Source organism: Polypterus senegalus, chromosome 18, assembly GCF_016835505.1.
Source record: "Polypterus senegalus isolate Bchr_013 chromosome 18, ASM1683550v1, whole genome shotgun sequence".
Lineage (NCBI taxonomy): Eukaryota > Metazoa > Chordata > Cladistia > Polypteriformes > Polypteridae > Polypterus > Polypterus senegalus.
Window position 1 is genome coordinate 29,692,682 of NC_053171.1, and position 24,853 is coordinate 29,717,534.

A 24,853-nucleotide genomic window follows, 5' to 3' on the forward strand; every position below is an offset into this window, starting at 1 on the left:
CCAGGCATTTATCCAGACTTTAAAAACACCAGATTAGGTTGTAATAAAAAAGGTATAAATGTTTAAGACGCCTTGCTATATGCTCGGAATAAATGGATAGGTGAGGGCCTAAAGCCAGGTCAATGGGAGGAGGACTCATAATGGAACTTCTTAGACTTGAACACACTTGTACAAATAATATGCAATGTATTCAGTAAAGACAGTGTGGCACACCTCATCAGGTGTCAGTATCAATGTGAGTTCAAGTTACAGCCTCTGCAGTGCTTCATCATTGGTAGGCTTTTCATTAGTGACAACGGAAGGGCAATCAGTCTTCATTGAGTTTGTCTGCCAGACATGACATGTGGCTTTTTTATCATTTTCATTTGAGTTTGGGCACATTGAGCGAAGGGACACTGGAGACTGTCAGAATACTTTCTTGCCAACTGGAATTAATTAGAAAACATGAAAATCACGACTAAATTAACAATGCAAATCTGCAGTCTACACTCCTCTAGTATTTTTCAAGAAAGAGAACACAAAGGTTGAGAGATTTTGCATGATGTAACGCAATATTTATCTTTTAATGTATTGAATTTACTGAAACTTAAGTATTAAGGTCTCCAAAATGAAAAATTAATGTGTGTCTCTGTGACAGATAGGGGGCGCTATTGCTCCCTTGAACCCCTGTCCACGACTCCAGGTCAAAGTCCAAACGATGACTTTATTTAAATGCCACAGTGCACAAAGCACCCTCTCCTTCACTATATTCATAAACAAATCACAATAATACACAATAAACAATCCTCCAACTCCCAGACACGTTGCCACCCTTCCACCCAGCTCAGCTCGCCGTCTGGGAGCTCCCACAGTCCTTTTATATTCCTCCATGTGATCCTGTATCACTTCTGGGTCAGGTACAAAGTTCTTTTCTTCACCCTGACCCCAATTACTCCATCAACTCCCCGCGGCTGCACGATTGTGACCACAGAGACTGACACTGTGAATGGATTATTTAAAAGCTGCCAATCTTTCATAGCCGCAGACCCGCTACACCACAGTCACTCACATACAGCTCAGGCCATGCGGGGATGTCCCCTAAACACAGCTCCCTGGTTTGGTCCACCATAATTGGTTTCATCCATTTTGCATACACAGCTGAGAGAATTCATTAGGAATTTGTGTTATAGCAGATCAGTGGGAGAGAATAATCATCAAAGCATCATCTTGTCAAATTAGTAAGCAGTGAGTATTGGCAAATACTCTGATGAGTGGTGGGCTCACATAGACGTGTTCTCACAAGGTTCAACATATTGCCTCTGATATTTTGGAGCGGCTTATTATCCCACAGATTTCCTGAAAATAGAAATCCTAAAAAATGGATTTCCTGGAAACTCCAGGCAAAGAATGTAACATACTCTGCAGTTTCCCAAGTGTGCCTTGCTCAATGAATGGATAATAAGAGCACATTGTTTCTAAAGTGACTCATTCTTTTAAGATGTGCAATGAGCAGTTCTATTAAGCAGTTTGGATTAATGGATAACTGAAAGTTGCTCCCTCCTCAGAGCTGATCACCATGATTTCACATTAGTAGAAAGACTAATGAGAGACCAGGACGGAGATGGACTGTGTATCTGTTTGCATAGCTGGATTTCTTTTGTACACTTTTGGAGATCTATGTTGACATGCAGGATTAAAATGTTCCCTTCAAATAGAAACTGCTAAAGCAGAAGAGTAATTGTGGTTTCACCAAGTATCGATGTTTTGCCTGTGGTTGATTCTTCTTATCCTAAAGCTTACCTACTGAAGTGCTTAACAGAATCACCAACTCCTGACTTTTTCTTTTCCTTAAAATTGTTAACAGTGCATGGAAACGACTGCACAGACAGCGAGGCAAATCTCTGAAGACATTTTGAAGAAGGTGATGCTTATAATTCTGGAGGAACTGGAAGTGTTCTTAGTCAGGTAGGTCAAATCAAGGAGCTCCCCTGGCATAGACAGTCCATTCCCAGAGGTGTGTTTCCAGTCAAGGCCATCTCATTCAATTGCAAGCTGTTGAGTTTACTACGGGGCACACCAGGGTCTCCCAGTGGTCTCACATCAAGATTTTAGGTCAGCTTATATCCCTTAATTGCTTCAGTATGGAGGGGATCATGGAAACTCCCTGATTAGCCAACATACTTTCTCCAACAGCTAGTGTCCTTGGCTTGCCTTTCTGGCTGCCAGGTTAGGTTTCAGTTCCCTTAATTGGGAAAAATAAGAAACAGAAAAAAAATGAGAAGAATAACAGCTTCAGCCTAGGAGGTCCACTGGTCAGCACTTCTGCCTTACAGTTCCAGTGACCTCAGTTCCGATTTTATTATTTGCCAGTTTTTATCAGCTACCTGTTGGCACTTCTCAGCCAACTGGACAACATGTCAGGAATATCTCAGTCAAGCTTCACTCCATCATGCCCGTTGTGCTGTGAGGAGGCACCACATCCAGGTTTTGTATGGTGTGGGTGTACATACTGTACATGACATATAACACATTTGTGCCAACATTTAAAAGCAATTTGCAGCAGTGATCTAAAGTAATCGGAGCACTTTACTGCACTCATGTTGCAATGACACCTAGCAAGAAATAAGAAGTTTTTGTTAATCATGAGCTGTGTCATTCTAAAAATGCATTAGTCATCTGAGATACCAAGATATGGCTAACAAATGTTGTGTCTCCTGGCCTGGTCAGTTTATTTTAAGGCAGAGTAGCTTTAACAGACATGACGGTGCTGGACGTGAAAGCTGGCCTGTTAGTTAGGTAACTGGCTGAACCTTCAGTGTTTCATATGGCCTGTACGATTCTTTATAACATCAATCATGTCATTATAAGTGCCAGGTAATAGTGAGTACCCACTCAAACGCTAGTGCCCTACGCCTTTCCTAGACCCCCCAGAACACAGCAGAGAGGCGATATAATGCTACATATGACCTTGTACTCTCACTTGTGGAATGCAGCCAAATACTCTTGAATGCAGGGGGTGGAGTCTCAAGGCATCAGGTGGGAGAGGCTGCTCTACTAGCCAATCACATTCTGCAGCAACATGTTTGCATATGTATGAGGTTGATTAACATGCACCATATATGAATGTTTCAGGGCAGTGCTTATACACAATTTTATGAGGTGATTATGATTTAAAGAGGCAAATTGCATAGAAATGTGCATAAAGCAGGTTTTATAAATCTTGAGATTTTTTTTTTTTACCATATGCCTGTTCCTGTTTTTGTTTTTTTTTTTTTTGCCATGTGCATGTTTTCCCACTCAAATCCATGCAAAGTTTTATAAATGGGGCCCTAGGTCAGTCCCCTACAGTCTGTCACATCCCACTATTTATTCTTGTAGCACACATTATGGTGGGCACAGAAGCAAAATGTCAGCATCTGAATTGCTGCCATCTTCTGAAGGCCCTTCAAATCTAATACAAATCAAGTATACCACTGTGTAGGCTATACGCCTAGAACTCTTATTTGTATTACTTTGTAATTTGCAGGTACCAAACTTTCATGAAGGACTTCATAAACGGAAAGGAAAAGAGAGAAAACCGGACTGCTGTTGTTCTGGCTAATATGCCCTGTTACAAGGCCTTCAGGTGAGCCAACAGCTTTTTGACTTCATTAAAAATGCATTGGACATCAGTTCAGTTTGAGAAAATGCCAAGAGCCACAAGACATTCATGAGACGGAGCAAGGCAGAGTTCATTTTCAGCCTGCTTTCATAAACAGAGTATACCGAAGAGCAGAAAATCCTTAAATGGGGAATGCGTGGCTGAATTGAAATGTCTACTGCTCCTCAGTAGCCACTATGCTCTGACAAAATATTGTAACAACCCTGGATTGTGAGAGATGTTGTAATGGAATCAGCACCTTATGCAAAGCTGGTGGTGAGTGGTCCTAAAAAGTACCTTTGGCTTCTTTAGCAGCCACTCCACCACGCCGCTCAGCTCCCAGCTGATCCATCCCTTTTGCCCACTCATACACGGCGTCCTTCTCTGCCACACTCCACACAACTTGACTCAGGGGCAACTCATCTGCCACACTGTTTCCCAGCTCAGTGAGCCAACCGAAAGCCAGGGTCCTCATGCCTATATACTTTAACAGTGTGGACACAGATTCCATGTGACCTCCCACCCCACACCCCATCCATACTCTCTGGGAGCTGCTTATGTTGCTGGCTTCTCCAGGTATCTTCTGACAGGTGCTCAGCCACCAAAGGAGCATGTCCCTCTCAGGTCCAGATCCAGAGACACTACACTATGAAGAATATACATATTCCTCATTTTATTGGAAAACAAGAGCTTCTGTTTCTTTGTACATCTCGGCTCACAGAAGGTGCCAAAGGTGGGGTTCACTGGTCTACGACCAGAAGATATATAGGACATGACATTTTCACAGCCCTGGTTCCCTCCATTTCTATCTTTCAGGAACTACATTAATCAACAGCAATTTTTTGAAGAGGACAGCAAAAAAAAATGTTTGGAAGTCCTGAGCAGGCTGGAAAACATTGGTTATGAGTATTTGCTGAAGATTTTCTACAAAGCCTTAAAGGTATCATCACATCTTCAATTGTATTGTGTATATTGATTATTAAATTGATGTTTTCATCTAAAGTGACTAATAAATCACCACAACAGTTGATGCCATATTTGTACTGCTCTACTACTTATTCTACTATTTCAGCACATGATGCCATATGTATACAGTATTACTGGAACAGTGGCGTGTTTAGTGAGACACTCAACGTCACAAAGTGTGGCAGTTAGGACCATGTAATGCTTTCCAGTCCTGTGTCCGGCTACATTAGCTTCCCTAAACTCCTCACATTTTCCCAGATGCTATGCTCAACGCAGTATCAGCCAAGGTTTCCTTTTGCATCAAAGAGGTTCTGGTGACCTAGTGAGTCAGATCACATGACTGCCCGATTAAGCCTTGTGATAGTCACAAGTGGTTCTTCTGAAACAAGTAATGCCAAGGGTATGTCTTTTGAATGTTCTAGGAGAGTAAAAACTGGCACATTATTATTGATTTTCACAGTTCTTGTAGCAGCAGAAACCCTCTGTGCTTTTTACCCCAAGAAATGTAGTAGACTAAAACCATCCAGATGGACTGAGCGGCCCTGTAGAGTACATTTCTGAGAGTCTGCTTACACTTTGTATCTGACCAAACAGATACAACATAAAGGAAGTCTGAAAGGAAATACAATTAAAACAAACATTTCAAACTCTTCCTTTTCTTTCTTTAGCCAAATTACAAAGGCCTTGTGACCCCAAAATGGATGGATGAGAGTAATCTTGTGAACTTGCTCAAAAATGCAGACAAGCAGATGAAAGAATTTAAGAAAATGGAAACCACTTGCTTTCTGGTAAGAAGCTTTTAACTGTCATACACCCTAAACAACTCTTGATGAGGTTACCAGGCACCCAAGGGAGAGGCTGCTCCCCATCATCGTCCCTTATCTGACCAGCGATGTCCAAGACTTTTCTACATCATAAGCTTCCTGTCTCAGCACATGAAGCTCTTTTGCTTAGCAACATTAAATATGCAAGAGTTGCATGATGGAAGGAGAGGACAAAATAAAAAAAAGAGAGAATCCCTCAGGCTGTGCTCCAGCATTGTGCTTTTCCTAAGCTGTTTACTTTTCAATTCTCGCTTAATGTATTTACATTTATACTTATATTTATTTGCTTGGCAGACGCTTTTATCCAAAGCGACTTACAACATAGATAGACGTAATCGAGTAACATTAGGTTTGTTCAGCAAGTGTAATAGGACAGGCAACAAAAGGTGATTGTTACAAGTGAAAAAATGTAATTACTGATACATTTACAAACATATCGATTAAGTAATTAAACTTAATGTAACAAAAAAATCAACTAACAGCATGACAGATCATAGAAATCAATCAATTAGATATTCACAGAACAGATGTGTTTTCAGTCGCTTCTTAAATACATTGAGGGAGTCAGCAGTTCAGATGGAGGTGGGCAGCTTGTTCCACCAACTAAGAACTACATAGGAAAAGAGTCTGGATTGAGACTTGATGCCATGTAGAGGTGGCCTCACCAGACGCTCTTCACTGGCAGACCTGAGTGGGCGAGAAGGAGTATAGCACCTCACCAGTGTCTCCATCTACTCAGGTGCTGACCCATTGACTACTCTGTATCAGGTATTTGAACTTATTGCGTGTGGCTACAGGGAGCCAATGTAGCAACGTTAAGAGTGGAGTGATGTGTGCCCGTCTCAGCTGGTTACATACAAGGCAGGCCGCTGCATTCTGCACCATCTGCAGTTGCTTGAATTTTTCACATATTGTTTGTGTTTTCAATACATTTGCCTGTTTCTTACAAAATAACATATTGCCAGTTTCTGATCTCACTTTTGTTAAAGGACTAAATAAGTCCATCATTTTTATTTACTTGGTCACAACTTCTGTTATCATATTTGCTCCCATTACTAAAGTTACCCTTTTGACACAAATGAACTCGCCATCCCTATATACTGTACATCTAGCAGGGCATGTTTTGTTTGAGTTTCACCAAGTATTCTTCATGTTGCCATCTTATTCACAATATGCATGTCAGATGAGCTCAGGTTACATATTAAAAAGAGAAATGGACACTAAATTTGAGTCAGTGTTTAGTTATTCTTGGATGAATGCCATGCGTATTTAGACTATTAGGCACTGTATTTAAATGTTGAGTATATATTTACTGTTATTTATGTGAGGCAGCACAGTGGCGCAGTGGGTAACGCTGCTGCCTCACAGTAAGGAGACCTGGGTTCGCTTCCCGGGTCCTCCCTGCATGGAGCTTGCATGTTCTCCCTGTGTCTGCGTGGGTTTCCTCCCAAAGACATGCAGGTTAGGTGAATTGGCATTTCTAAATTGTGTGTGTGCCCTGCGGTGGGCTGGCGCTCTACCCGGGGTTTGTTCCTGCCTTATGCCCTGTGCTGGCTGGGATTGGCTCCAGCAGACCCCCATGACCCTGTGTTAGGATATAGCAGGTTGGATAATGGATAGATGTTATTTATGTGTGCCATTCAGATGAAACTTTTGGGTAGTTTACATTACAATTTCTGGTAATAAAGGGTCATCACTGAACAAAAATAGATAAAACTTAAAGACAAGAAGGTTAAGAACCATTGTCCAAAACTAAACCCACAGTCAAAAATAGCAAACAGCCAATGCAATACATGGCCCCCCACGAGAGACGGGGCAGTGAACTGACCACTGCCACTTCGGCAAATTACACAGGTCAGCTCAAAATGTTTTGAAGGTGGGCTTATCCTCACTGCAGCTCCAGTTTTATTTCATTGTTGTCAGGTTCTTGCTAGCAGTCCACTGCAGTTTTGCTTGTGTGAGGGGCGGCTGGTGTCCTTTACCCAGCTGGGATGCCCTCGAGGTGAAAGGACAGGGGGAGACAGCTTACACAGGGCTTTGTCTCCTCCAGGACACTAGATGGCAGCAAACCTAAACTCGGATCAGCAACAGAGTATAAATGTTAAAATATACATTTCAACTTTGAAGCCACTAGCCCACCCTACATTTCGCAAAATGTATGTTCAACTCCAGGCTGAGCTGGTCATGTGAAAGGGGAAATAGCAGCATTAAAAAAGCACCTTCATGGCCAAGGCGCAGGCTGGGAGTGGGGGGGTGGGCCTTTTCTCACAGTGCAGGGGACAAAGCAGACATTGGAGAAGTTTCAAAATGATGGTCCTCCAAACTTTTCTTCCTGTAAAATCTTACAGGGTTTTTTTCCCAAATGACGTTCTTTACAGCAAAAAAAATTTTTGTTAATAAGCTTGCTTAAAAATAAACCACAAATGAAGGTTTTTTCCATTTTTTTGTTTGTAAGATTTCATAAGAGCTTGTGAAATCTACAAAATGATGTCAGCCACAAACTTGATGTGGAAAGTGCTGCATATCTAAGCGCAGGGAGCATTTCACGTTCATCATGTTGCCTCCACCTCCAGTCAGAAGTTGCTTTTCAAAAGTAACCCACTCCCCACAAATCCCAGAACTCCATCCATCCATCCATTCTGCTATATCTTAACTACAGGGTAATGGGGGTCTGCTGGAGTCAATCCCAGCCAACACAGGGAACAAACCCCAGGCAGGGCACCAGTCCACCACAGGGCACACACCCACTAGGGACAAATTAGGATCACCAATGCACCTAACCTGCATGTCTTTGGACTGTGGGAGGAAACTGGAGTACCCGGAGGAAACCCACGCAGACACAGGGAGAACTTACAAACTCCACACAGGGAAGACCCGGGAAGCGAACCCAGGTCTCCTAACTGCAAGACAGCAGCGCTACCCACCACACCACCATGCCGCCCACACCAGAACTCATTCACTCGATATATAGAACACACAAAATGCCACTACTGGTGCCAAAGAGTGGAAGGCACACTACTGCAAAGTGACATTTACCTTCTTGGATAGTATTTGGTGGTCTCATTTTTTCCACGGTCAAAGTATTGCAACAGCAGAACAGCGTCAAGTACAACACCTCAACAAAGGTCTCTTTTAATGAAACATGTTACAAAGATTAGGAGGTCTTAGAGCAGACCCCCAAGGCAAGCTCTCACTGACCACTTGTGAGCTTATAAAACTGTGAGGAGTTCAGTGTTAACATGTTCAGCTTAGGGCCACATCTAAGGAAATATTCTGTAATAAAGAATAGCCAAGATCCCCATTAGCAATGAAACTAAAGATGGACGTCCTTTATGACAACAAGCATGAGGAAGCCTGCCATGTGAGCAACTTACTTCATCATGACTGAGAAAAGTGAAGCGACTGACTATCTTAAGAAAGTTAGATTAGTTTGCACCAATCAGCATTCACATAAATGGTATAACCTTTACCGCTCCTAAATCTTAATATTATCTAAAGGTCCCAAAATGAAATAAAAGTCTAAAGTGAACATGTATATCTAAAGAGGAACTTCTCATATACTAATTCCTATTGAGTTCATTGACATACACACACAAAACCAGGATAAGGCGAGTAACCCAGTTACGACAGAAACTTGGGATCTTAAAAACCTCAATTTACATGTGTAAGTAAGCTTCTGGAGTTCTTCTTTGGCAAAACACTACAACGTCTTTATTGCACAAAAAAAAAAAACAAATGAAAGGTTATCATCAGTTGCTGTGAATCTGTAAATAAGTATGAAGCCTGTGATAATCCTTCATGTGGCGTGAAGTAAATTACATCAATCTCCAATCTACATCCTCCACCTGAGCCATTGATGATTCGTGGTATGAACACTGGCCGTTGTGTCATTCGATCGCACTATTTCAACATATCTGTAGCAAAGAGCTGGATGAAAACTAAACTGGCACTTTATTCATATGTTTTTGTTACCAGTTTGCACACAGCACAGTCTTTTCTGCTTTACTGTGTGTTTGAGCCCTCCAAAGGAGCGCCATACTGATGTGTGTTCTTCTTACCTTACACCCAGTGATGCTAACATAATAATAATGCGTGTATTTTTACTTCACTAGTATTGTGTTACATTATGCGTTACTATAAAAAGTAATCGGACTATGTACAGTAAGTCACATAACTTTGTGCTGCACTGTACATTCATCTCGTCAACATAAATTTAGCGGCTTCTAAAATATTGAGACAGATTATTTCAACCAGTAGAAGGAATAATGCGATTGCCTGAGCATTTGACTTAGGAAATTTATTTTGTGGACACTTCTACCTGTGGCTGCTAAAAGTGTGTGCAAAGCTAAGACATGTGCAGGCAAACAGGGTGCAACAGATGTACACAGAACACAAAACCCTTAAGTGTAATCCTGGTTAAGGGTTTACATGGCCAAATAACCTGCAGAAAAGTTTTTAAATGTTACCCCAGTTTCTCCGAGCCCAATAACTCAGTTTCTCTAACCAGAATAATGGGTTACATGGCATGATAGAAACCAGGTTTCTGTGAAGATCCAGGTTATTAAAGCGCATGTGAACACACTGAGAGAGAACAGAATAGGAAGTAATAATTAAGGCCCACAATTTACTGCGGCCCGCGGAATTTAGGGTTTTGCAGCGGTAAAACGCCACGCCGAGTAATTAACCTAACTGCCGCGGAAAATACCAAATCTAAAAGAAATTGCACCATTTGAGACATATTGATATTAGTATGGTTAGTTTTGATTACTTCTTTAAGTTCTTTCTTTAACCTATTGCATCATCTCATTAATATCTCGTTCGTTGCTACTGAAATCAAATACAGTGGAGCTACAGTCCAGTTAAAGAAGCTGTCGGCGTTGCTGCAAAGTACTGAAAAACTTAACGAGCTGAGAGCTGAACTTGAATATGTATCTGTTCACTGCCAGCCAATTATGAACACTCTGAATTCTTTTCAGGCTCAGTCATTCATGGCTGTCGATGTCTACAACAAAGTGTCTGACTTATTGTCTTGCCTGAAATCATCCGGATTTCCAATTGCAACCAGCAGCTATGAAGATGCAAAGCACAATGTTGCTGCTAAACTTGAAGAATACTTTGTGGGAACTAAACAGCCAGCAATAGACCTATTCAGATCTGTGAGAATATTTGATACACTACAGCTACCACTCTTATCGAAGAATTTTGCTGATCATGCACCATCAGTGCCAACAATGATGGCTGCAGCAGATGAATGGCAAGCTTATCTGGACATAGCACCTCGTGAAGTAATTCCAGCTGATATCACTGCTTTTTGGCGTGCCTTAGAGGACAGACTGCCTCGCTTAGCAGCTCTTGCTAAAGTTTATATTGCGTTGCCGATCTCTTCTGTTGATGTGGAACGTTCGTACTCAAAATATAGATCGGTGTTGTCACCACTGCGATATTCTCTGTCACAAGAAAACCTACGAGCTTACAGTGCCGTTTTCTTCAACAATAAACAATAACTTTAGAAACATTATTCGATTGTTTGTTGAGAATAATATGCCTACATATGTTTCAGCATCGTTTGCCTAAAGCAAATCTGTGGATTAAAATGTGCCGATGTGAATGCTTTGATATACCTATTTGATTAGTATTATGAATTATGATTGATTATTATTAAGGATTAAGAATAAGAAAAATTGCATTTCTTTTGCTTGGGTTAGTAATAATTGTCATTATCTGATTGTACCCTTGATAATGTGTTGGGTATAAGTGGTACAGAAGGTCTCAGTTAAACAGGCAGGCACAATTAAAAGCGCTTTACAAATTCATATGGAAAATATTCCCTAATAGCCACCATTCACAGTTTAAACATGTAGTTTGAGTTTAGCTCAGGTTGGTTAAAGGATTTCATTCATTTGTCTGGTTTTCCCTTTCTTAAGGCTTCAGATGTTGCAGGTAGTCATTAATATCACAATTCTTCCTGACATGATGTTGTTAAGATTGGACCTTTACTCAGTAATCTGTTTGTACAATCACGTGTCCAGATGTCTCAAGCCTCATTGTTTCCCTCTGTTTTAGGATCTGGTTAATCGACTGCATTTCAGTGTAATTGCTGAGTATAGCAGGAGAATCATGAAGAAGAAAATTAAACTTAGGAACCAAATAACTCAAGAGCAGGTGGCAGAGCAGATATGTGCAGAATCCGAACAAATCCATCAGCTTTTCACAGACTACGTAAGTATCTGTGCCCGACTGCCGATGATGGTCTGACTCACGTTTGACTGACAAGTGAGCTGCAGCCTTTGGCTTGCAGCGGTGGGTGGGTTTGTGATGTGTTCACAATGATGGTCACATCAAATTAAGGGGTGATTCATTAGGACTCATACAATGTGAGACGGGTAGAGGTGGACTGGAGAATGCTATCTGGGTACTCATTGGCAATGCATTCTAAACGTGGCCACAAACTTGTACTCTCTTTGAGATTTCTGGGCTTTCCCAGCTTTGGTCAAAAAGCACAAATGGCTATCTGGGGTGGTGATGTCACCTCCGTAACGCATTAACACATTACAATGGAGTTTCATTCAGAGCGTATGCCTGTCATGAGGCCACTGCTGCCATTAGAGGCTCCAGACATTCTTCTTTATTAGGCCACACAAGAGTTTACAAAACAGAAGAATCTCTCATCAGTTTGTGTCTTGAAACTAAACTGTAGGCCTTGTGTTCCACAGGGGTCAACAGAAAACTGGTTGCAACCCATTCTTCCAAAAGTGGCTGAAGTCCTCCGGCTGCAGGAAGCAAGCAGCATTCAACTGGAAATCGCTACGATGGTCAGAGACTACCCAGATATCAGGTGAGCACCATAACACGAAGCAGTGGCTCAAATCTACCCTGTCCAAATGCATGCCAGCTCTGTCTTTGTCATGAGGAGCTGATCTTTTCAGACCAGGCCATTACTTGATACTCTGAGTGCAGTGATTCTCAAGAGTTCAGAAAGATGGGCTTCAATAGCAACCTTGTGGAGGTTTAACCTCTATCAACACTGATAATTTCTAGCCAGGATCAGTTTAACATATTTAACTGGAAAATGCAGCGAGACCTCCATCTTACGCCTCCTGTTTTCACCTTATAATGTGATCCTGTTGTGTTGGACATTTTAATAATAATTCCATCTCTTGCTAATTTATTTGATGTCTTTCTACACATCTTTTGGGGATTTATTGGGACATAGGGACATTAGTTTTTGTAAGTAAAGCTTCATTTTGTTTTTGTTATTTTAGTTGTGTTGTTATCACTTCCATATTGTCTAGATATGGCTACTAGGGCCACCTTTGCAACTCTTTGAAGGTCATAATCCTTGTTCAATTACTCATTGGGGTTAAATGTTGCTTGGATTGGCCACTTTCTTATCCAAACTAATGGATTCCACAACAAACTGAATGCTTTGGTCCTTTGATTCTTGTCTGTAATTTTTCAGCCACAGTTTTTTTTTTACTGACTACATCTCTTCTCCCAGTTACTATTTGCTAGTTGTAAAAATATGATGGATTGAGCAGTGTAGTTTCTTACTGCTTGAAAAATGAATGAATAATTTATGCTGCCAGCCATTTGAGTGTGTATTGCCGTGCTTTTTTGGGAATTCTTTCTCACCATCTCTTCTCCTTTACAGAGAGCACCATGTTTCTGCTTTACTGGAGATCAAGCCAAATCTGTCACCTGAGGAAGTGAAGAACATCAAGAAGGTTTTGCAAGTCAGTGGGCAGAACAATTGGGAAACAAACAGGGAATGCAGGCCTTTCTTTTCTAAAGTGCATGTGAATTCGAACCTAATAGCGAGGCTTACAAGTGTCATCTAAAAGAACTGACTTGTGTTTATCTATATATACATAAATCCTTCAAGTTTATTGCATATATGATTTGCATCAAGCTTGTTAGAGACTCTGCAAAAAAAGTTCTGAATGTCTTGGCAGCTTTAGCCAACTCAGTAAAGAACGGGTTCAATCCAAGTTTGTGCACTAATAGAGGGGACACTGGCAAGCCAAAGATGCCCACTAGAGCAGGCCCAAACAGGATGGACAAAAAAGCATCTGAAGTGAAACGCCTCGGACTGTTGCTTTGAACAAGTGGGACGTCCAGTAGGAGCGCGCAGGAGGCCCACAGGGGAACGTGATGTCAGCTGCCAATGTGAAATCAAGCCTGCTTCTATTTGTAAGAGTTGTTCTTGCAATGTGATCTGCTGATGTTTTTCGGCTTTGTGTAGCTAGGGAGGTTCCTAGTACGCCTCTCGGTTACCCAGCAGCCTTTGCACAGAAGCACAGTGTCACTGTTCTGTTCCAGTATTGTGAACCATTTGTAAAACTGTGCCTTTTTTATTTTCTCTTTGTAAATATTTTGAGCTTTGAAAGTCAATTTATTTTCTGTTATGGTCTCTTTACATGATGTCATTAGGCATGCCATTGCACTTTATCTCTGTATATTTGCCAATAAGAGTATGGAAGGCAGCCTTCTGCTGATGTGATGGTGATGCTAGCTGGAATGAAAGCTTGAACCATGGGTCACTTTTTATCCTGCCATGACTCATACACTCTGTATTCAAAGCTGTTACATTTGTACTTGAAACATTTCTTTATGTAAAATCATAAAGTGTACATACAGTATATCAAATAATAAATCTATTACTGAAATTTCTTTTTCACTTATTGTTTTGTCTCACCACAGTTATGAAACTTTAGTATCACTTTAGTTTAGGGACTGCAAAAATGCATTTATTATTCATTCAATCTTACATAATAACTCCTTAACGAAGGCTTCCTTTGGTCTTCATGACACTTAGAAAGCCTCAATAAGGTCGATATTCATCTGTGCAATGTGGCCTACTACAAGATCGATGGCTTAAGTGAGACATACAGGGTCTGTCTATTAAATAACGAGACTGTGTTTCTGTCTCTTAAACAAAGCAGTGAGAACTGATTACGAGCACTTGCCACGCAAACCTGCACGACAATAACAACACTCTCTGCCCTTTACTTGATTGTCAGTCACCATTTAATGCGGTTATGTTTCCCATTGTGTGCCAGAATCATGCTAAGTTTAAAAGCTGAGCAACATGTCAGTTTGAAATTATTAGTAAAATTGAACAAAACACCAACAAACTATTTTCAAATGCTTACTGAGGCTCATGGGGAAGAGTGCATTTTTACCAAATTTGAAATTAGTGCTTAAAGGAACATGTTTTGAGTCAAAGAAGTAAAGAAGAAAACATCAGATGTTTTATAACAGCTGACAGAAACTGATCTGCTCCATGCCTTCGACCAGTGGAAACCAAGCCTGCATCGGTGTGTAATTGCAAATGGGGAGTATATTGAAGGGGACAAGCATTAGAATTGTTATATAAATAAAAGTGAGTTATTGTGTCAGTCTCGTTATTTAATAGACAGACCTCATATGTCTCTTGATATTGGATACATACAGTAAGTGGAAGGACTTGTGAATCTTTTACATTCATAAATCATTTTACCAGAATGTCAAATGGCGTACTGCACAGAGATGAATAACCTGTCTACTGATGTCTTGTAACCATAAGACCAAAAGCCAATGTTAAGGTTTAGTTATGTTAAAGTAATTGATTAATGAATATATTTTTGCAGTAGATAAATTAAAGTGTTACCAAAAGTTCAGACCTCCTACTTTAAGGGCCAAATGATAGCGGCCATAGTCCCCCAAATTTCTGTGATTCGGGTGTAGTTAGTAAAGTTACGAAATTCGCAGATGACACTAAAATTGGTCGAAATGGCAGACACTGAAGTGGCAGCAAAAACAATTCTGGAATACTTGGACAAGATTCAGAAGCACTTAGAAAATGCAGTTTAATATAGAAAAGTGCAAAGTTTTAACACGTGGACAAAAGGAATGTCAGAGACACTGACCTGCAGGAAGTGGCTTTTGAGAAGGAGTTACGGGTTTATGTTGACACAACATTTTCAGATTCTAAGCAATGTGCAGAAGCATTTCAAAAGGTAAATGAAATGTAAAATTGTATTGTATAAACCAAGGGACGTTACGCTTTGACTATATAATAAACTAATGACAACAGATCTTGATTATTTGCAGTTTCAGTCACCACACTACAATGTGCAGAAGCAATGAAAAAAGTGAATAAAATGTTAGGTTGTATATTAAAAACTGTAGAACATAAATCAAGTGATGTTATTCTCATGCTGTACAATACACTAGTGAGTTCGCATCTGGAGAACTGTGGGCAGTTCTGGTCACCACGCTACAAAAAACGCATAGCAGCACCTATTTCCTCCAGGTGTCGCTTGCTCCCTAGATGGAATAAGATCTTTTGTAATTGCAGCATTTTAAGTAACCCAAAACTTTATAGATATAATATTAAAAGGCAATACCTCTCCCATAGTGATATGGCGGTAAGAAATCACATAAGAGAAAATAGCTTGTTTTCTTTAATGACGATTTACGCGGCATTACAGATGAAGGAAGCCATAACAAGACAATTACCAAGGTGGGATCTTGATGTATTCAGTCTGCCATTTTTCATCACTGCGCTGGAAGGATTCTCAGGACAGATGACGTTATCACCCATCCGTCTGTCGGCTTCGAGGTGTTTGGCTACTGTCCAAGTCTTTTATACTGTCTTCTCCACATGCAGGCCCTTACTTAGGTTCCAAACAAGGCAAGGAGAGGATTCAATTTCATCTCTAACATACAGAAATAGTACAATGCCCATTTTCGTAGTTGTACCTTCTCTCTTCAAATGCTTGCCTAGCAGTTCTAAATGCTGAGAGCCCCTGTGTGCTAACTTCGGCCTGGCCTGTACATGTGAGTGGATTTATAAAATAATTTTTGTACAGAGCACAATAACATTAAACTTATATTCTGATTACAGCACCTGAAGCTGTGCATTGGAGAGCAACCAAGTGCATTCCAGGACTTAAGGACATGTCCTACTCTGACACACCATGAGAAAGCAGAGGGGACAGTATGGGGACCTAATCCTGGTCTTCAAAATTCTTATTGATAAAGTACATCCAGCAGAATTCTTTCCGCTTAATAATGAATCATGTACTCAAAGAAATCAGTAGAAATTAAGGGGATGTGCATTTAGGGCTAAAGCCAAGGAGCATTTCTTTACGCAAAGAGTTGTGGGACTCTGGAACAAACTACCAAGACGTGTAGATGAAGCAGAAACTTTGAGAAACTTTAAGAAGGGTCTGGATGAGATAGTAGAACAGCTTAGCTATCAGCTAAACAAACAAGCTTGATGGACCTGAATGGTCTCCTCTCATCTGTCAAATTTTCTTATGTTACCAAATAACTGTATGGAGGATCATCTGTAACTTTGTTTTGCACTGATTCTTAATGCAGGAATTCTCTTTGTGAAGATTCAGGGATGAACCCAACATGCATCACTATCCATCAATAACAACATTTACTCCTGGGCTGCATTTCTTGGAGCAGGCTGCAAATTAGACAAGATGAATGACACGGACAACCTCTATATTCTTTGGAGCAGGAGATGTTGTCCCAAATCACATAAGAGCATTGGAGAAGCATCAGAAGACCCCCGTTCATGAAGAGGATGGCAGAAGCTTTGAACAGATGATAGGGTTTTCCACATTCTGCCCAGGCCTGGCACGCTGCATCAGCTAGCAGTCAAATGTCCATCCCAGCTTGCTGTTCATGTTTTCTGTAAGTGCCTTGCCAAAGCCTTGATCCTTGAAGGGCATTTACATTCATCAGACAAAGGGTGGTACAGGGCACTGTGGTTAAAGTGATGCCTCCAAACTACATGTACTCAGTTACTGGCCCAGTTATTGTGCATGCTGAGTTTACATATCAGTGTGGCTTTTTCCCAAATTTTCTCATCCATTTCAAAAATGAGTAACTGGAAATTAAAAATGATTACAGTAATGTGTGTATTCATTTGCTCTATGTGGAAATAGTGTGCTATTCAGGGTCAGTTCCTGCCTGATGATGCCTGAACCAGTTATAGAAAAAAATGAGTTGCGAAAGGAGACATTACTTTTCAGATACCTTAATCTAATGTGACTTATAAATCACATGCGATTCCATACTTAACTGTATGTCAGCTGCTGGAAAAATGGCAGGTTAAGTGACTCAGTTAGGGAAATACATTGGGTCAGTGGAGACAAGGCAATCTTTTGCCAGCAGCCATACCACTTGCACTTCAGAATAGTTAATGCACATGTTTGGGCCCAACATGTACTTAGGAAAAGGAAGAGGTGTTGGAGAGGCCAGCAGCTGGCACTTCCCCTGTGGCCTGCATGGTACCATCCTTCGTGCAAGATGTAAAACCAAAATCCTGACTCTCTGTGGTCACAATAATGGACATATTTCATAAAGAAAACTGTGTCCTCCAATGTCCAAGCTAAACTGTCCACCGATCATCCCTGGGCTCTAATTGGTTATCTCTCCCACCCCTTCAACACCTAACAGCTAAAGTGTGGCAAGCTTACTGGTTCAAAAATGATTGCCATCACTTCATCCTCGTGGATGCGGCACATTGATGGTGGTTGAAGTGGCTCCCCACTGACTATGTAAAGTGCTTTGAGTAGGCTAGAAAAGTGAGATATAAATGTAATGTATTCTTCTTCTTCTTCTTCTTCTTGTGGCAATCATCAGCTTGTCACAGTGGAATATGATGATATATCTGTAAGATACACGATGGGAATCACTGATGTAGTTAATGGGGTGGCTTAGGGGGCCTGACCCACCATTATGGATGTTACGGATACACAATGTTACTAAAACAAAATCTCAAATAAAAGGCATTTTTTTCCTCCAAATAATTTTTAAATCCATATATCAAGTAAATATTTTAATAATCAATGAATCTAACAATTAAATCCATCCTGCCCTAAGCAACTCTATTTTGCATGTCCTATCCTTAAAACAACAGAGGAACATTCTGTGTGACTTCAATTACAGATTAGTTTACTGTTTTAAATCTGGCCTGAGAAAGGTTACGTCACCTTGTATATTAATTTTTATATACACATTTTTCTTCTTTATATGTTGTGGAAATATTCAAACCTGGACACAAACAGGCAGACACAGAATGTCCTTAACACACACATTTATTGCACCCCCACGAATATAGTGCACCAATCACCATCAATCACTCCTTCAGACTTCTCTCCTTCTCTCTCTCTTTCACCTCCACTCCTCTCTTCCAAGCTCTGCCCTTTTCCATCCGACTCCAGCTGTTGAGTGGAGTGAGGAGGCCTCTTTTATACAGCACCCAGAAGTGCTCCAGGTGCTCCCTAAATAACATCTGGCAGCACTTCCAAGTGCTACAAGCGGGTTCAGCTCCTCTGCTGGCAGCACTGGGTGTGGCGGAAGTGCTGCGGACCACGTTCAGGAGCTGTCCAGGCACCCCCTGGTGATGGCCATGTCCCTCCATAGGGTTGAGCTCCCAAGCTCTGTGGCCCCCCTGTAATCCAGGCAGGTCACCCCCTTGTGGTCCAGGGAACATACCCCCCTCTTCCCGGTCCTTCCTTTCTTCCAGCATCCCAGTGGGGCAAGGTCCCTGGACATCTGTCACAATGTATGATAGCTGACTTCTGATGACTTTTGAAGCTCTACTACAGTGGCTATTGGGCTTTTGGTTACTTCCCTGACCAAGACCCTCCATACTTGATTACTCAGTTTGACTAATCATTCAACTGTAGGAATAGTCCTGGTGATTCCAAAATTATTCCATTATGTAATTATTGAGTCCACTGTGCTTCTAGGTACACTCAAAGCTTTAGAAATGTTTTTTTCCCCTTGCCCTGATCTACGCCACAGTTTTGGTTGCGAAGATCTACAGAGAGTTCCTTGCACTTCATGTGTTAGCTTTTGTCTTGACATTCAGTGTGAATTGTTCACCTTCTATACTCCTGTCCAATCAATTCAGTTTGGCACAGGTACAATCCAATCAAGTTCTAGACACATTGCAAGGAGGATTTAAGCAAACTGGATGCATCTGACCACAATCTGAAGCACATCTGCATAGGGTATGAATACTTCTAGCAACGAGAGATTTCAGTTTTTGACTTTTAATAAATTTGCAAACCTTTCTGAAAACATGTTTTCACTTTGTCATTTTTTGATATTGACTGTGGATTGATGGACAAAAATGGCAAATTTATCCATCCATTATCCATCCATTCATCCATTATCCAACCCGCTATATCCTAACTACAGGGTCACGGGGGTCTGCTGGAGCCAACACAGGGCTCAAGGCAGGGAACAAATCCCATGCAGGGCGCCAGCCCACTACAGGACACACACACACACCCACACACCAAGCACACACACACTAGTAACAATTTAGAATTGCCAATGCACCTAACCTGCATGTCTATGGACTGTGGGAGGAAACCGGAGCACCCAGAGGAAACCCACACAGACATGGGGAGAAAATGCAAACTCCACACAGGGAGGACCCGGGAATCGAACCCAGATCTCCTAACTGCAAGGCAGCAGCGCCACCTTGCTGCCCACAAATGTATCCATTTAAACCTAAATCTAAATCTATAACACAATAAAGTGCATGGAAAGAGAAGGAGTCTGAATACTTTCTTAATCCACTGTAAATATCATTAATATACTTGTATTTTTTCATAATTTCGAAGATTTAAATGTGTTAGTGTGAGATTTAGTTCATATTGTAAATTTATATTAGAAACAACATAAGATATTTGACTTGGGGTGTGATGCAGATATATAGCAGTACAGTTACAACTCTAAAAAATGCAATTACTTTTTATGGTTCATCATCGCCACCCCCCCGAATGTCAAACTCTGCCACTTGGCAGCTAATCTGCTTAATGAGAAACCAAAGTTTTGGTGAACTAAGCGTATCATTTAACACTTTGACACTCACAGAGTGCCTCATTAATCTTCGGACTAACAAATTCTAAAAAAGAAGACTCTAGGCACTTTTGTTTGGGGGCTTTGAATAAGATGGACTCTGCTGTAAACACATTACTCCACTAATTTGATTTCCGGTCTGAGGACAGCCCAAATGAGCCATGCTTTTATCTGGGGAGTTAGTTGCCCTTGTTTACATCTTTCACAATATTTACTCATTCTTTGACTTTTCGAAAGCAGAACTGCCAAAGAGGATCTGAATATAAAGAGGCAATTCCCTTGGGCAACTCCAGGCCTAAAATGTGTTGCATCACTGCAATCAGATTTTCCGTTTGAATGTATGCAAACCGAAATTATCTTTCTAATGCTCAAGTCTCTTAACAAAATACATCTGCAGTATAAACTCAATAAGATACTGTATCACAAAGGCAAATGTTGAAAATACTAGACAAGTCAAAAAGACGTCTAACTATCTCTTTGTCTGTGTCTCTTTGAGTTCACCCCGATAACAAGACTGTCCAACTATCAGACCATCTAATTTATCCATCCATCCATTATCCAACCAGCTATGTCCTAATTTATCTCCATTTAAACCACTTATCAAAGATACAACCTAAACAGATGGGCTTGGAGTTGAATTTTAGAGGAGTCAGCAGGTCTGGTGGCTTTGAGGAGGCCATTCCAAATCCAGGATGCCACATATCTGAGGGCTATGATGCCCAAGGTGTCATGAATAAGGAGCACTCTTATAAAAAAATAAAGTGTGCCCCATTAAACAGACTAGAGCCTGCCTTGGAACAGCCTCACCTTCTGGTCGGCTTCGGCCTACACGGGATTGTAAGGGATTTTTTGACTACAAATGTTCAAGATATCTTTAATTTCCCACACATGTACCCAAATACACATAAATTCCCTTCATCAGAGACATGAGCAAAGTCTTTATAAACAAAGATATTTATTTTAAAGTACAAAAATAAGCACAAAAGGGTGAAAGGCAAAAAAGAGTTTGACTAAAATGTAATCTAGAACAAATAAGTCTCAAATTGTAATCGGAACCAAAAATATGAAACAAGAAAAGGGTTAGCTGAGGGAAACAGTGTAGTAACGAAATATTAACAGAAACTCTCTGATGTGCTGACTGGAGAAAGTCAGTTAAAGGTATTAAAGAGAAAACACCAGGAGCAAATATATTTGTAGAATTCCCATGCGCCAGCCCCCATGAAGGCAGTCGGAGCTTCAATTCCAGTGGCTGTTTCAAAATGCACAGAACTCCTAAGCTCAAGAAATACTTGATAGTCCCAAAATAACCGAAAATAAGCTTTGCAAGAGGGAGAGCCCTGAGAGAGCCATTGCATCTGGAATCATTATAAAAATACAGCATTTATTTACAAAAAATTCAAAAGGCAAAAATGAATTGCCAACAAGGCAATCCTAGCCATACAATTCCCAAAAAAATATCTGGAAATCAGAATCTAAAAAACAGAAGAAAAGGGTAAATACAAAGACAGAAAACAACAAAGAAAAACTCACCAAGCACAAAGCACATTGTATATATGTGGAGGGACTGCAATTCCCATGAGGCTTTGGAGGACTGAGAACAGTGACTCAACAGAGATTGACAAGTGGCTCCGCCTCTTGGAGAACCAGCCACAAAACACAAGAGTCATGGTAGGACAAACATTCACATTTAGAAACCAAACAATAAACAAAACAAATTAAAAAATATGATAATACAAATAAATCTAAATAATAGCATTAATATAAACACCAAATGACCATAAATGAACAAAAAGGACATAGAAAAATGATTAAAGTGTTAAGCCAGGGTAGTGACCTTGACTTAAACATAGCTCCAGGTAACAGCTGTTGTCTGCACAGCCTCTCTAATCTCACCCACTGTAGCTTGTCACTCCTTTAGAGTTCTCTTAGGTCTCTTGGTGGCTTCCTTCATTCCTCCTTTTCTTGCCTGATCACTCAGTTTTTTCTGGACGGTCTGCGCTAGGCAGATTTCTAGCTGTGCTATACTCTTTCTAATTTTGTTATCACTGCTTTAACAGGATATTCAGGGACTTGGAGATTTTCTTGTTTTCGTCCATTAAGTTGTGATTTTTTTTTTCATTTTATTGTAATCGTTCCATACATATAGATCAATTTTTACAAAAAATAGGATTGAAAACAAGTCGAACCCCCACCACCCCTAAGAGAGAGAGCATGGCCAACGGAGTAAAACTTAAGGCCTGTAAAAATACATAAATTGATGAGTTTGATAGGGCAATAGAGATGAATGGAGAAGAAAAAGAAATGCAGAGAGCTTATACTAAAATATTATTGATTAGACCCTGCCAGGTTTTGAAAAAGTTCTGCACAGATCCTCTAACTGAGAATTAGATTTTTTCCAATTTCAAATAATATAAAACATCAGTTACCCACTGAGTTAAAAGAGGAGAGTTAGGATTCTTCCAGTTTAGCTAAACAAGTCTGCGTGCCAAAAGTGTTGTAAAGGCAATCACAATTTGTTTGTCCTTCTCCACTTTAAACCCATCTGGAAGAACACCAAACACAGCTGTTAATGGGTTAGGAGGGATTGTGACACCAAGGCTGCCTGACAGGCACTTAAAATTTTCTGGATGGTCTGCTCTAGGCAGATTTCTAGCTGTGCTATACTCTTTCTGTTTTTGTTATTACTGCTTTAACAGGATATTCAGGGACTTGGAGATTTTCTTGTTTTCGTTCATTTAGTTGTGATTTTTAATCCCCTTTTCACTGAGTTGTTTGAAGTGTTCTTGTGTAGAGTAGCCCACCATACTGACTCACTCCAAGCTGGACCTCCAAATTAGGTGCATTTACACTACAATCAAGTGAAACTGCAGACAGGGTCTCCATTGAACTAATGTTGTGGCCAATGAGGATTTAGGGGTGTCATATTAAAAGGAGTGAATACTTATCCATCCAGCCATCCATTATCCAACCCGCTATATCCTAGCGGACCGCAGGTGAATACTTATGCAATCAGTTATTTTGTGTTTTATATTTGTAATTAATTTAGACCACTTTGTGGAGATTTGTGTTCACAGTGGCATTAAAGAGTCTTTTTCTGTTCATAAATGTCAAATCAAATCTACTGTGATTAAATGTTGTATATCAATAAAAAGCGAAAATTTTGTAAGCACTGTAGGAGGCACACCAGCAATGACACCGTTATTTAATAACTCCACAGTTTCCTATTCCTTACTTTTTTAGATTGTATTACCTGCTGTTAATAATTTGTAATGTTACATTTTATGATGTTATTATGTCAGGACTTTGTTTAATAGGCTCCATCATTTTGTATATTATTTTTCGCGGCTGACTGTTTATAGTGACAGCACTCATTGCTAAATCACTTGACACCGAAGTCATGTGACCTGTGGAGTCCTTAATCAGCTCTTGGATGTGGTGGTGCCTGCAAGAACATATTTGTGCTTCTAAAAGTCTTCAGTTGTTCAGAATGCTGCAGCAGATGATCCTTGACACAAACAAAAAAGTTTGAGCATATAATACCAATTTTAGCTTCTCTCTGCTTGTTACCAGTGCAAGTCAGAGCTGATTTTAAAGTTCTTCTTTTAATATATAAGACATTGCATGGACTTCCACCACCTTATTCAGTTGAGCTAATTACACCATATTTTCTGGTACGTTATCTTAATGCTGAAAAAATCAGTTGGTCACACAGCATTTGTCGATTATGCACCTTATCTTTGGAACGGCCTTCCATTATGTGTTTGTAAAGCACTTTCAGTTAATATTTTTAAATTAAGACTGATTTTTACTTTAGTCTCAGTATTCAGACATTTCTTCTTTTCATGCTTTCAATACACCTTTGAACATCTGTTTAATGCTGACGCCCTCCTTTACCAATCACTAAAGCCTCGGTTCTCTTAATTTATCCATTTGGATTTTTTCCTTCTTTACAAATGGGATCACAAGACAAAAAGCATGATAACAGGATGAGTGGTCCTGTAAAAATAGACACAGTAGAGCTGGAGTTTGGGGCAAAGCCAAGGGTAGTTGACGTCTGCCATCTGCTACAACCAAGTCCTTAGGACATCTGACTTTAGAAAGGTGCGTGTGTGCTGCGCACTTGTAAAATATACTAAACCACATCTAGTGCTGGGGTAGGCGGGGGAGTTTTCCGTTGGTGTTTTGTTATAAAGTTTAATGGATATATCTTGTAGATACTGATATCTTTTTGATATTACCCATCTGTCTTTAGGCCTGATGAATCCAAGCATGTACACACTTGGTAAGGGAGGTCATTTTTAGTAACTTAAGTATACAACAGTGACCAAAATTAACTAATGAAAATAATGTTGAAGTAGCTGGTAGCTTGTATTTTTCATATGAAAGATAGATAGATAGATCCAACAACCCAAACTTTATTTTCCAATTTAGGATCAAAGACAACCAACCTGCTATGGCATGGGCAATCTAAAAATGGTGCCAATAGCAATCCAAAGTATAGTACAAAACTGAGTGGATGTAATGTCATAAAAATAACAAATTAAAAATAGTACAGTAAAAAAAA

At 40.3% G+C, this 24,853-nt stretch overlaps 1 protein-coding gene across 3 annotated transcripts in view; it reads left to right on the forward strand.

Moving 5' to 3' along the window:
- The window catches only part of LOC120519085 (tumor necrosis factor alpha-induced protein 2-like), a 49,009-nt gene extending 34,934 nt beyond the window's left edge, over window positions 1–14,075 (forward strand). For all 3 annotated transcript variants that reach the window (XM_039742179.1, XM_039742178.1, XM_039742181.1), the window contains 7 exons: window positions 1,844–1,944; window positions 3,506–3,604; window positions 4,436–4,559; window positions 5,254–5,373; window positions 11,473–11,628; window positions 12,123–12,244; window positions 13,061–14,075. In XM_039742179.1, coding sequence (XP_039598113.1) covers window positions 1,844–1,944; window positions 3,506–3,604; window positions 4,436–4,559; window positions 5,254–5,373; window positions 11,473–11,628; window positions 12,123–12,244; window positions 13,061–13,247 — 909 coding nt within the window. In that variant the 3' untranslated portion in view covers window positions 13,248–14,075. The remainder of the gene's footprint in view (window positions 1–1,843; window positions 1,945–3,505; window positions 3,605–4,435; window positions 4,560–5,253; window positions 5,374–11,472; window positions 11,629–12,122; window positions 12,245–13,060) is intronic.
- Window positions 14,076–24,853: the final 10,778 nt, after the last annotated feature.